This window comes from Sardina pilchardus, chromosome 16 (assembly GCF_963854185.1).
Source record: "Sardina pilchardus chromosome 16, fSarPil1.1, whole genome shotgun sequence".
Classification (NCBI taxonomy): Eukaryota; Metazoa; Chordata; class Actinopteri; order Clupeiformes; family Clupeidae; genus Sardina; species Sardina pilchardus.
Genome location: NC_085009.1, coordinates 30416616 through 30429815, shown reverse-complemented (window position 1 = coordinate 30429815; position 13200 = coordinate 30416616). Strand labels below are relative to the sequence as shown.

The window sequence follows — 13200 nt, the reverse complement described above, 5'->3', positions numbered from 1 at the left end:
TGTGTGTCGTGTTATAGTTGTAACAATCAGATTTATAAATAAATGACTATTATTTAAAACACGGGTATTTCTTTGATCTGGCTGTGTACTGTCCCGGTCAGAATAATAAGAGAAAGCAGGCAAACAGAAAACGTCAGTCTAGTTTCAACATATATTTTGCACACACTCATTCAAACACTTTTCTACAGCTCATAAACCAAGCAGTTGTTAATTGTTCTTAATTGTTCCACACCCGAAACGTCACCGCACACTCACAGTGCGCACGCCTGTTCAGCCTGTAGGCTGAGTATGCGCATCCGTCACGCAACTTTAGAGACTCCCAAAACGAAAAAGGTCATCCACAAATCCCAAGAAATTATAGTAGATGAATCCAGACACCCGTCTTAATTATCCATTCGAAAAATAGCAAAAATAACTCACAACGAGTCTTTAGAAGGAAAAGAAAAAGATGACTCCGGGTCACTCACAAACTTATTAGTCTCACCGGCTTAATGTAGACTAGCGACAGCAGTTGTTGTTCAGCTTCCAAATAGTCCTCGAGTCCGGTGAACGGTGGTCTTTAGCTACTTCCACCACTAGCTTTCGTGCACATACAGACGCGAAATCATCAGGTCTCCAATGGTCTCCCTGTACGTGATAAGCGCCCCGTTTCTCCCTCGCTTCCTTGATTTTAAAGTCTTTCAAATTTGGCGCATCAGCTGATTGGAACGTCAGCTGACAGCTTTGCCAATCAGCTGACTAGTTTGCCCAGCTGATCAATTCCACCACCCACATAACATAATGAAAACGTGCATACACATAAATAAGATACAATACAGGTCAACAGGGACATAAACAGGATGGAAACAAAAACGATAGCAAATGCACTTAGGCTCAGTATTTATTTTCACTGTATAACCAAACCTAGTGACTCCTATGCTAACAACAGACTCCTATGTCACAAAGAGTGAGTGATTTCTGAAGGTGAGTGAGAGATTGACTGATTGACTGAAGAGATACAAACACACTGTCAAATTTCCTTCATTTCCTTTTGGATCAACATCACCGTCAAATTTACAATACTTTGTGTCTGTCTGTCTGTCCGTCCGTCCATCCGTCCGTCTGTCCGCGTGTGTGTGTGTCATGTTATAGTGTGAGTGATTCTGCAGTTGAGTGAGAGATTGACTGACAGACTCAGTGGTGTGTTTGTGTTTGAGTGAGAAAAAGAGATATAACACACTGTCAAATTCACTGACAGCAACTCAGTATTTGGTCTTATGATACTCACTGTAGTTTCTCCAGTTTACAGTTGGGATCCTCCAGAAGAGTAGAAAGATGCTTCACTCCTGAGTCTCCTGCTTCATTCCAACTCAGCTGCAGCTCTCTCATGTGTGAGGGGTTTGATCTCAGTGCTGATGCAAGAGCTCTGAAGCCTTCCTCTCCAATACTGCACTTATCCAGGCTGTAGAGAGAAGTAGGATAAATACTTCATCTTCATTTCCTTTTGGACAATCAACATTACTGTCAAATTTACAATACTCTGTGTGTGTGTGTGTGTGTGTGTGTGTGTGTGTGTTACAGGCCCCCGGCCTTGCCTCTTCCCCGGCTGTGCTTCTTGTTTCTCGTCCGCAGGTGATTGGAGGTAATTGGCTAATTAGGTGCACCGGTGCACAGGTCACCTGATGGGTCTCAAGGCGCTGGAGTTCCTCCCACTGACCCCGCATTCACACTGTCTCCGTCCGTCAACGGATCTCATTCACTTTGCATGGGGCAGACTCGAAATGCATTGTGGGTCCGTCCGTCGCTTCCATGGAGGTATTATAAGAACTGGAGAGAGGGACTAAGTCCCGCCCCCATTCATTTCAATGGCCGATGCTAGGCTAGCTACTTCAGCCAAAAAAGTTTGAAATTGGCCGCAGCCATCTTTGAGAAAATGGCGTTCCATGGGTGTCCATTTCCGTCACCAGCTAGAATGAGCCAATTAGGTTCCACGTTACAACGAGACAACATAGGTACATCGTTGATGAAGATTGGAGAGTGAGAGAAGGTGTTCGTGAACGCGCTCCTATCGTTACAGGCGCAAATGTAATTATTTGAGTTGGGATGGTGGTGGAGAAGTTTGCCCCTTGTCCCGAAATCCTATAATGTGATATTCATATGTCATGATAAAATAAACATGGCGAGTCAATATTGAGCAAGAATTCATTTAGCATACACATAAATATGATCCCCACAGTAAATGCATTGAACTGACTGTAGCCGTTATGTGCGCAATAGGCTGTCTACCCGACGAAAATGACTCTCAATAAGTAGACATGGGATGTAAGAAACGTGTGGATACCAGATATGCTATTTGTGCTGCACCCAGTGTGAATTTGCAGTTTAAACCTACATTTGTAGACAGACGAAATGAAGCCAACGCATATTATAGGCTTACCAGTAGAAGCGCGCATCCATGTGTTATGTTTCGAGCAGCATGCATTTTAAGTCTGCTGTCACTGTCGGAAACTTTTGCCGTTATCTACTGTAGGCTGTGACCCCCAACGCTGCGTTGTTATGAACTAGGCTACAGGTCTGCAGCTGAGCGTTTTAAAATAGTTTTCATAGCCTAGCCTACACGACAGCGAGTAGGTTAATAATTGGGTTTAGTTAGAGAATTTCTTCGCATTTCCTAGAATGTCTTATCATACCTTGCCAACTCATACATAGTCTAATGCAAATAATAGTAACCTATTAGAACGACATTTGCTTTTTTCTTTTATTCACAAAGCCTGGTATAATGATAATCCACAGGCATCAAGTATCGGTAACTTAATCCTAGTCGTCAGTCATTTTATTTATGTCTTCTAAAATGCGTTATCAACATGGACGCGCGAGGACGCTCGTGCCGAAATCGAAACTCGTGCATGAGCTGAGACAGCTCGTGCATGAGCTGTCTCGTGCATGCGCTGGTGCCTGATATGGTACAACCATGGAACGCCATTTTTTCAAAGATGTCGGCGGCCAAATGACATGCTAACTGGCTGAAGCTAACCCTCCAAATCCTGACCCCCTGGTCGCTTCAGCTCCGTTGCCTCCGTCAAGAAAGTTGAGAAATGTTCAACTTTTCAGGCAGCGACGGATCCGTCAGCCAATCAGATCACGTGTATGCAAATACACATACGGCAGATCCAACCTCCGTGATCCGTTGACGGACGGAGACAGTGTGAATGCGGGGTGAGAGCTGTGGACTCGGACTTAAAGGGTCACTGCACCCTAAAATAGGTTTTTTGAGCTGTTGATTGATTGAAAATACTCATAAGTGGTGAACTGTACTATTACCAGGGTTAATATTGACAAAAATCGTGTTTCTCGACAAAAGTAACATTTCGTCTGATTTTGTATTGGAAATATTGCTCTCTCGCGCATACTACCGTTTGAAAACATGCCATGGCATGTTGGTCCAAAATACTATTGGAATGCTGACGTTGTCCTGCACTTCTAGTCCGACACTACGTCACCGGGTCCTTACAAATTAGGACTGAAACGCCCCAACACCTGCTGCCCTGATTAGCCTACCTGTGATAAGCCATGTCTGCAGCACTCATTCCCAGATTGACACGAAATCACCATGGTTGATTGGTTGCAGCAGTGCTGCACTCTCTCTCCACATTTCAGAACGTCTCGCCCATTTTGAAAGCCGTTTTCAGAAATGTGAAGTGGGTGGAGTTATGGGGTGAAGTGACTCTTTAAGCAGAGCAGCAGACTAACTGCAAGAACGCTGTCCTGGCTTGCTTGGAGTCGCCCTTGAGTTTTGCGTCTGAAGCTGGCCGGCCGCCGCTTTTGGCCAACTTTGGACTTTCGTTTCGGGCAAAATAAATTGTTAAATTGCTGCAACCTCGCTGTTTCCACCCTTTTTGCTGTTGCGCCCATTTACGGCGTAACAGTGTGTTAGTGTGTGTTTGTTGTGTTTGTGTGTAAGTGGGTGACTAAATAAAGGAGGGAGGGTGTGAGTCAGTGATGAGTGTATGTGTGAGTGTTAGTCAGTGATTGAGTCATTGAGTGACTGACTGACTCAGTGGTGAGTTTGTGTTTGAGTGAGAAAAACAGATAAAGTATTTGGTCTTTTGATACTAACTGTAGTTTCTCCAGTTTACAGTTGGGATCCTCCAGAAGAGAAGAAAGACGCTTCACTCCTGAGTCTCCTGCTTTATTCTCACTCAGCTGCAGCTCTCTCATGTGTGAGGCGTTTGATCTCAGTGCTGATGCAAGAGCTATGAAGCTTTGCTCTCCAATACTGCAGTTATCCAGGCTGTAGAGAGAAGTAGGAGAAATACTTCATCTTCATTTCCTTATGGACAATCAAAATGAATGTCAAATGTACAATGCTCTTTGTGTTTGTTTTTGTGTGTGTGTGTGTGTGTGTGTGTGTCGTCATAGTGTGAGTGATTGTGTAAGTGAGTGAGAGAGTGACTGACTGACTCAGTGGTGTGTGTGTGTGTGTGTGTGTGTGTGTGTGTGTGTGTGTGTGTGTGTGTGTGTGATAGCAACTCAGTACTTGGTCTTGTGATACTCACTGTAGTTTCTCCAGTTTACAGTTGGGATCCTCCAGAAGAGAAGAAAGATGCTTCACTCCTGAGTCTCCTGCTACATTCCCACCCAGCTGCAGCTCTCTCATGTGTGAGGGGTTTGATCTCAGTGCTGATGCAAGAGCTATGAAGCCTTCCTCTCCAATACTGCAGTAATACAGGCTGTAGAGAGAAGTAGGAGAAATACTTCATCTTCATTTCCTTTTGGACAATCAACATTACTGTCACATTTACAATACTCTGTGTGTGTGTGTGTGTGTGTGTGTGTGTGTGTGTGTGTGTGTGTTACAGGCCCCCGGCCTTGCCTCTTCCCCGGCTGTGCTTCTCGTTTCTCGTCCGCAGGTGATTGGACGCTAATTAGGTGCACCGGTGCACAGGTCACCTGATGGGTCTTAAGGCGCTGGAGTTCCTCCCACTGAGAGCAGTGGACTCGGACAGAGACGGTTTATGAAGCGAGACAAGTCATATGAGGGTCAATTCCGGTTACCCTGTGACGTAGTGCCACTCCCATTTAGGAGGCAAACGGGAGGCAAACGGGAGAAATAAACCTTATCTCGGATTATGACCATTCCCTTAGCCCTACATTCAGCAATGCAAGTAACGAACCCATATTCTACAAGGTACACGTCTTTCTAACATTCCCACATTGAAATCGTATTTTCCAGTGTGATAAATACATAGCAAAGTAACTTTGTTCACGACCTGTCCCTCCTTACCTGACCTGTCTCCGCTAATTGCGCAGGCCACCTGTTATCAACGACACACTGCTTCTGCTGCTTCTACACTGGTCTAAACCGATTACTCGTCACTGATCACGCCCAGATAGGAGGCGGAAGTGGGCGCCATTTCATTCCATTGAAAACCCCCTTCATGACTCATCTTCCTTGCTATACGATCTTTGACTCGGACTTAAGCAGAGCAGCAGACTAACTGTAAGAACGCTGTCCTGGCTTGCTTGGAGTCGCCCTTGAGTTTTCCGTCTGAAGCTGGCCGGCCGCCGCTTTTGGGCAACTTTGGACTTTCGTTTCTGGCAAAATAAATTGTTAAATTGCTGCAACCTCACTGTTTCCCCCCCTTTTTGTTGTTGCGCCCATTTACGCCATAACAGTGTGTTAGTGTGTGTTTGTTGTGTTTGTGTGTAAGTGGGTGACTAAATAAAGGAGGGAGGGTGTGATTCAGTGATGTGTGTATGTTAGTCAGTGATAGAGTCATTGAGTGACTGACTGACTCAGTGGTGAGTTTGTGTTTGAGTGAGAAAAAGAGATAAAGTATTTGATCTTGTGATACTCACTGTAGTTTCTCCAGTTTACAGTTGGGATTCTCCAGAAGAGAAGAAAGATGCTTCATTCCTGAGTCTCCTGCTTTGTTCCCCCACAGCTGCAGCTCTCTCATGTGTGAGGGGTTTGATCTCAGTGCTGATGCAAGAGCTCTGAAGCCCTCCTCTCCAATACTGCAGCTATTCAGGCTGTAGAGAGAAGTAGGAGAAATAATTCATCTTCATTTACTTTAGACAATCAACATTACTGTCACATTTACAATGCACTTTGTGTGTGTGTGTGTGTGTGTGTGTGTGTGTGTGTGTGTGTGTTTTGTCATAGTGTGAGTGATTGTGTAAGTGAGTGAGAGAGTGACTGACTGACTCAGTGGTGTGTGTGTGTGTGTGTGTGTGTCATGTTATAGTGTGAGTGATTTCTACAGATGAGTGACTGTCAAATTTACAATGCACTTTGTGTGTGTGTGTGTGTGTGTGTGTGTGTGTGTGTGTGTGTGTGTGTGTGTGTGTGTGTGTGTGTGTGTGTGTGTGTGTGTGTGTGTGTGTGTGTGTGTGTGTGATAGCAACTCAGTATTTGGTCTTGTGATACTCACTGTAGTTTCTCCAGTTTACAGTTGGGATCCTCCAGAAGAGAAGAAAGATGCTTCACTCCTGAGTCTCCTGCTTCATTTCCACTCAGCTGCAGCTCTCTCATGTGTGAGGGGTTTGATCTCAGTGCTGATGCAAGAGCTCTGAAGCCTTCCTCTCCAATACTGCACTTATCCAGGCTGTAGAGAGAAGTAGGAGAAATAATTGATCTTCATTTGCTTTTGGACAATCAACATTAATGTCAAATGTACAATGCTCTTTGTGTGTGTGTGTGTGTGTGTGTGTGTGTGTGTGTGTGTGTGTCGTGTTATAGTGTGAGTGATTTCTCCATATGGGCAGGTGGGGCAGTGACCTCCCAGATGCATCCTCCTCAAAAACTAGCTCCTCAGTAAATCACTGTTCCAAGTTACATTAACTAGTACTTGGTCCTGTGATACTCACTGTAGTTTCTCCAGTTTACAGTTGGGATCCTCCAGAAGAGAAGAAAGATGCTTCACTCCTGAGTCTCCTGCTTTATTCCCACTCAGCTGCAGCTCTCTCATGTGTGAGGGGTTTGATCTCAGTGCTGATGCAAGAGCTCTGAAGCCTTCCTTTCCATTACGGCAGTTACCCAGGCTGTAAAGAGAAGTAGGAGAAAACCTTATCAGTCTATTGAGGCTACGTGCCCACTCTCTTATGCCCCGGTGTTCTTCCCATTGCCCGTACCCACCAAACTGCTGTTTGCAACATCACTACTTATTACTACTGTTGCTACAATGATTAGACAATTTTTCCCAAACTGATACGAGTACATGTATTTACATTTGTGTACTTGGCGATACCAAGTACCGATATTTCTACCACAAAATAACTAGCATAAAATTGCAATGACTTTTCTTCTCTGCTCTGATTGTTACAATAAGCCTAAAATAAATATTGACAATAATGACTATCCAAAAAAAAATTTCTAAAATAAGCCTTCACACTGGCACTGTGTCCATATCTAAATTGAACAAATGATGAACTAGAATATTTGGTAACACTCCATAATGAGGGTCCTTAACTAGTCATTAACTAACCCTTTGTTAATAGTTGTTAATTGTTACTAAAATATCTATTTGCCACAAGTTAATGGTTTTTCATCATTAATTAATTAATTAGTCATCTATTTTTGTCTGAACATGAGCATCACCTTTAGTGTAGTTTTCGAATATTTTGCACTATAAAATCTGATAGTACAACAAAGCGTGATACCACAGACTCTACTGTGGACCTTTGTGAAATTGTCGTGGCTCCTTTAAGAACTCAGAGCGAGTGGCCAGACTATGTGCCACCTAATGCGAGAGGGAAAGAGAGAAGATGCTTCCGCCAAATGTAGATCATTGAGGATGAGGACTGAGGAACGAAGGGAGGATGTATAAAAGATAAATGAGAGGCACCCTATGTCTTGCATCTGCCTGTTGCTCATGACATAGGCTACAGTAGAAGTGAATTGGGCTCTGACTTCGGTCTTGGAGAATATGATCTGACAAATGTCGACGATGACGATCTGGGCTCGCGTAAAGACAGGGAAGGGTAACATTTTTCATTCTAAAAAAGACAAAATGTGTGCTAACAGAACACTATGCAAATTAGATGTATCTACTGAAAAAGAAACTCTAACTAGGCTACACTCAACTAAATGCATGCCACATGCATGAAATAAGCGTTGTGAGTAGGCTTCATGAAAGCCTAGTGACTGTTTGTTAAAGGAATATTTTGTTATTTTACACTTTAAGCCCGTTTTCTGTATTGCCTAGCATGAAAACGAGTGTTTGACACTGAAATCTCGACAATTGAGCCTGTTTGTGGAATTTGGCAGCTTTAGAATGGAGCTCTGCATGGCTTTAACATTGCTCGCTTTGTGCATGGACTATTCTGTCCTTAAAACACCCCTAAATGTTCGTTTTTTAAAAATGTGCAGCTCACCGAGTGGTTACTGGTCTACTGGTCACTCGTTTTCATGCTAGGCAATACAGAAAACAGGCTTAAAGTGTAAAACTACGAAATATTCCTTTAAGAGCGGCAGCCTATAGGAGAAACTGTAATCAAGTGGTGTCGGTGGGTGGTATCGTGGAAGTTTTACGAGTACAAGTATGAGTATGAGTATATGGACCCAATATCAGCCCTATGCCAGTATTGGTATCGGGCCATCCCTAACTAGAATGTCTTACCTGAGTGTCTCCAGTACACAGTTTGGGTTACCCAGTCCACTACACAGTTCTTGGACCCCAATATCTCCAATACTATTTTCACTGAGGTCCAGATTTTTCAGTTTTGAAGACGATTTGGTGAGGACAGATGCCAGACCTGCACAGCTCCTCTCAGTGAGCCCACAACAGTTGAGCCTGAAGGGGAAAACATTCCACCAGTTAACAGAGACTCTAGAAAGGACTGCGGCAGGATACACCGCTCTACTGTATTTTGTAAGTGATTGCAGTACCAGTTTTGGCCAAAATCCTACATACAAATTCAATTCTTTAATATTGACACATACATTACTTATTATCAATGTAAATGTTAACCCCCCCACCCCCCCAGACACATTTTCTGTCCATAGCTTTTGTTATCCTACTTACAGAGCTTTTTGGGATTCCTCCACTACTGGCTGCAGCCTTAGAAGACATTCATCAGACCTGCTGTACTTCTTCAGGTCAAACACAACCAGCTGTTCTGCTGATGTCAGAAGCACAAACACTAGAGCTGACCACTGTGTGGATGAGAGTTTGGCTGCAGAAAGTGTCCCTGCACTCAGGAAGCTCTGGACCTCCTTCACTAAGGAGTGATCATTGATTTCATTCAGACAGTGGAAGAGGTTGAGAACTCTTTCTGATGATGGTATCTCCCTGATCTTTGTCTTAATGTACCTGCCTATTTCCTCTTTGCTTTTATGTTGTACTTCCTTTATTAGGCCTCTCAAGAGTCTCTGGTTGGATTCCAGAGAGAGGCCAAGAAGGAAACGAAGGAACAGATCAAAGCGCCCATCTTCATGTTCCAATGCTTTGTCCACAGCACTCTTCTGTAACATGGTCATGAGTTTGCCTGTTTTCCATTTCAGAAGCGGAAACCCTGTTCTGCTGGGTTGCTGTGGAGACATGAGATCTTTCCCCTCAGTTATTAACATCAGGATCACATACAGAGCTGCAAGGTACTCCTGGATGCTCAGATGCACAAAGCAGTACAATTTTTCCTGATCAAGGCCTGACTCTTCTTGAAAGATCTGGGTGCAGATTCCACAGTGTACTGCTGCCTCTCTGACATCAATACCACTCTCTCTCAGGTCGTCTTCATAAAAAATCAGGTTGCCCTTCTTCAGCTGCTCGTAGGCCAACTTTCCAAGAGCAAGGAGACTAGCTTGGTTCCACTGTGGATCTGTGTCATAAACTCCTTCAAATTTCACACTCCTCTGCTTGGTTTGGAAAACAAGGAAATACGTGTACATCTCTGTCAAAGTCTTTGGAACTTGCTGACCTCGTTCAGTCTTGAGAAGTAATTCAATAACATTAGCAGCAATCCAGCAAAACACTGGAATATGGCACATAATGTGGAGGCTTCTTGATGATTCTATGTGAGTGATAACTTTGCAGGCAAGATTCTCATCACTGATCCTCTTCCTGAAGTACTCGTCCTTCTGAGCGTCGCTGAAACCTTGCACTTCTGTGACCCGGTCGACACACTCAGGAGGGATCTGATTGGCTGCTGCTGGTCGAGAAGTGATCCAAAGGAGAGCAGAGCGAAGCAAATCACCCTTGATGAGATTTGTCAGCAGAACATCTAATGAAGTGACCTTTGTCACGTCAGTCAAAATTTCATTTTTCTGAAAGTCTAGTTGCAGTCGACACTCATCCAGACCATCAAAGATGAACAACACTTTGTACTTCCCCTGGCTGGAAAAATGTAACTGCTTAATTTCTGAGAAAAAGTGTTGAAGAAGATCCATCAAAGAGAGCTGTTTGTCTTTAATGCGATTGAGCTCCCTAAAAGGCAGTGGAAATATGAAGTGGATATCCTGATTTTCAGTGCCCTCAGCCCAGTCCAGGATGTACTTCTGAACTGAGACAGTTTTGCCAATGCCAGCTACTCCCTTCGTGATGACACTTCTGATTGATTTGTCTTGGCCAGGTAAGGGCTTAAAGATGTCTTTGCATTTGATTGGTGTCTCCTGTTCAGCTGATCTCTTGGATATGGACTCAATCTGCCTGACTTCATGCTCCTCATTTACTTTCCCACTTCCTCCCTCTGTGATGTAGACCTCTGTGTAGATCTTTTCTAGGAGAGCAGAGTTGCCTTGTTTGGGCATTCCTTCAAACACACTCTTGTACTTGTTCTTGAGATTTCTCTTCAGCTCAGTCTGCCACACTACACAGAGTTCAACTACAGAATAGCATAAAACAAAAATGTTAAATGTAAAACCCTGTTAACTCCAAACTAGCAACAGAGCAATTGCCCCCATACGTCCAATGTGTCTTTTACACCAATGTGCCTTGTAGTGCTTTACTGATGTTTAATTGCAAATGGAAATAAAATATCTACTCATCAACAGCGCTATTGTTAAGAGCTAATCGTGACTATGACTTCCAACATTATTATGAAAATAGCATAATCAAAATATAATGATTATTATATTAACTCTTTACATGTAGTTTTTCCTGTTCGATTATATTCAACAATCAATTTGTACATTTTAAAAATATACATTTTGAATATAAATTATATTTCCATAATCACTGAGTAATCACGTGTAATAATCATGATCTCAATTGAACAAAATAATTGTGATAATGATTTTTACCATAATCGAGCAGCCCTACTTAACAATACATACTGTAAAATACAAGACACTGACCCAAGAAATGGCTATTTTCTGTTTCTCTAATGTAGCTCTCTGATTTTAGTGATCAAAACCATAGGTAATAGAATTAAATGAACATGTCTTACTCTCTTGGAGTTTGTCAGCGATATTGTTCTGCTTCATGTTCCTCAGGAAGCACAGTGCCATCTTGAGAGCCCCTTCTCTGGCATCACTCTCATCCTGCTCTTTACACTCAAAGTGTTCTTGGTAATCTGGACTCAGAATCTTCTCAAATCTCTTCAGCTCATTCTTCACAAAGGTGATGATCTTCTCCTCAAGCACCTGGTGTACAAATATCTGGTTTGACTTTGAATTACAATGCCCAGGTTTTGAATGATAAAATGTTGTTGTTCTGTACAGTAACATTTAAAAAGTGTATATCAGTGCAGCATGATATAGCTGCATCTCAACCTGGAATATGTGCTTGAGGTCCCCCTGGGTAAACTGGTCACTGACAGCATCTGGTTTGCATTCTTCCATTCGACCACTGAGTATTTAAGGCAAAATAAACCACAAATAGACTTTCATTAGTTGTGCATGCAAGCATGTTTAAAACACTGACATCTGTCCGATGCCTAAACTTTTGAGGAATTTTGATGAACTGGACCGGAAATCTCTTTACTGAAAGATAGTTGGAATTAGCATTATAAGATGCATAACATCTACATTCTACATATTGAACACCATCCTGTTTGATTTAGGTTAGCTGTTTGGCTGCACTATGTAAACAGATAATGAATTCTGCACCTGGCCCCTTATATTTCAGAAATGCTGAACTGGGCGTTTGTGTGACAGACTTGTTAGGCTGTGGAACTGACCCGTGGCATGAATGCCCAATCAGGTTTGATGAACCTGTCTTATGTCCATCATATTTGTACAACACCTCCCAGTCAAACAGATAGCACAGTCGGTCAAGTGGAAAGAGAAAACACATATTTATTGTTCCTGACATATTTGGTATTTAATGTCTAAAAGGTTCCTGACCCCTGATCTAAATAGAAGCACAAAGAGTGATGCATGATGGAGATCCCATCCAGTAACTGAGTCTTTCCCAGCACAAGAAGTGATGCATGATGGGGAAATAAAGCATCTGATTCCATATCACCTGCTCTCTTTTAAGGACTTGCCTTGATCCATCTGTGACATCATCATGTTGGAAGTCTATGATGCGATCCTCTGACTTCATGGACACACAAGTGGGCACAGGTGATGGAGGCCTCTCATGATGGAATGAGCTGTGCCATAAATATAAGATATGTGACAAAAATATGTTGTGACCCATATAGAGCTGGGATACTCTGTGTAGTACAATATCTACATCTATGTAGACAAAATTATATAAATTGAGCCAGAAAATGGCACAGATATTATATTGATGACATTTATTTTCATTATACTGTAAGCTGTGAACATTATCAACGACTCCATTATCAACCACAAAGAGCTCATTGTTTGAATGCTTTATGGACTTGCCTACATCCATCTGTGCCCTCATCACGTTTGAAGTCTATATGTCGATCCTCTGACTTGTCACTCTTCATGGACACACAAGTGGGCACAGGTGATGGAGGCCTCTCATGATGGAATGAGCTGTGGTGTAAACACAACAATGACTTGCTATACACATTGTAGGGATATTCTTGATACTGTTTCCTTTATCCTCCATCACACAAATGTGCAAAGTGATCATGTTTATGTGCATGTTGTTGCACAAATAAACAAAAGCTATTATTTCAAAATGCTATTATTTCCAAATCCATGAACAAATGCATGCACTAACTGCCCTTGAAGCACAACAAAATGACAGTTAGAAGTCTCTATGTTTTCTGTCTAAAAGTGGCTTTAACACCTTTAAACTATTAGACAAAAGTTTAGCAAAAAACTTAAATGCAACTTTATAATTTATATCATGTGCTAAGTAG

The 13200-nt window shown here is 42.6% G+C and overlaps 1 protein-coding gene across 1 annotated transcript in view; it reads right to left on the bottom strand.

Moving 5' to 3' along the window:
* The window catches only part of LOC134059646 (NLR family CARD domain-containing protein 3-like), a 12087-nt gene extending 329 nt beyond the window's left edge, over positions 1 to 11758 (bottom strand). Inside the window, exons 1-5 of the mRNA XM_062516089.1 lie at positions 11690 to 11758; positions 11365 to 11584; positions 9006 to 10800; positions 8601 to 8774; positions 1268 to 1441 (exon numbers count right to left, since the gene is read on the bottom strand). Of these exons, the coding sequence (XP_062372073.1) occupies positions 1268 to 1441; positions 8601 to 8774; positions 9006 to 10800; positions 11365 to 11584; positions 11690 to 11758 (2432 nt within the window). The remainder of the gene's footprint in view (positions 1 to 1267; positions 1442 to 8600; positions 8775 to 9005; positions 10801 to 11364; positions 11585 to 11689) is intronic.
* Between the last annotated feature and the right edge of the window lie 1442 nt (positions 11759 to 13200).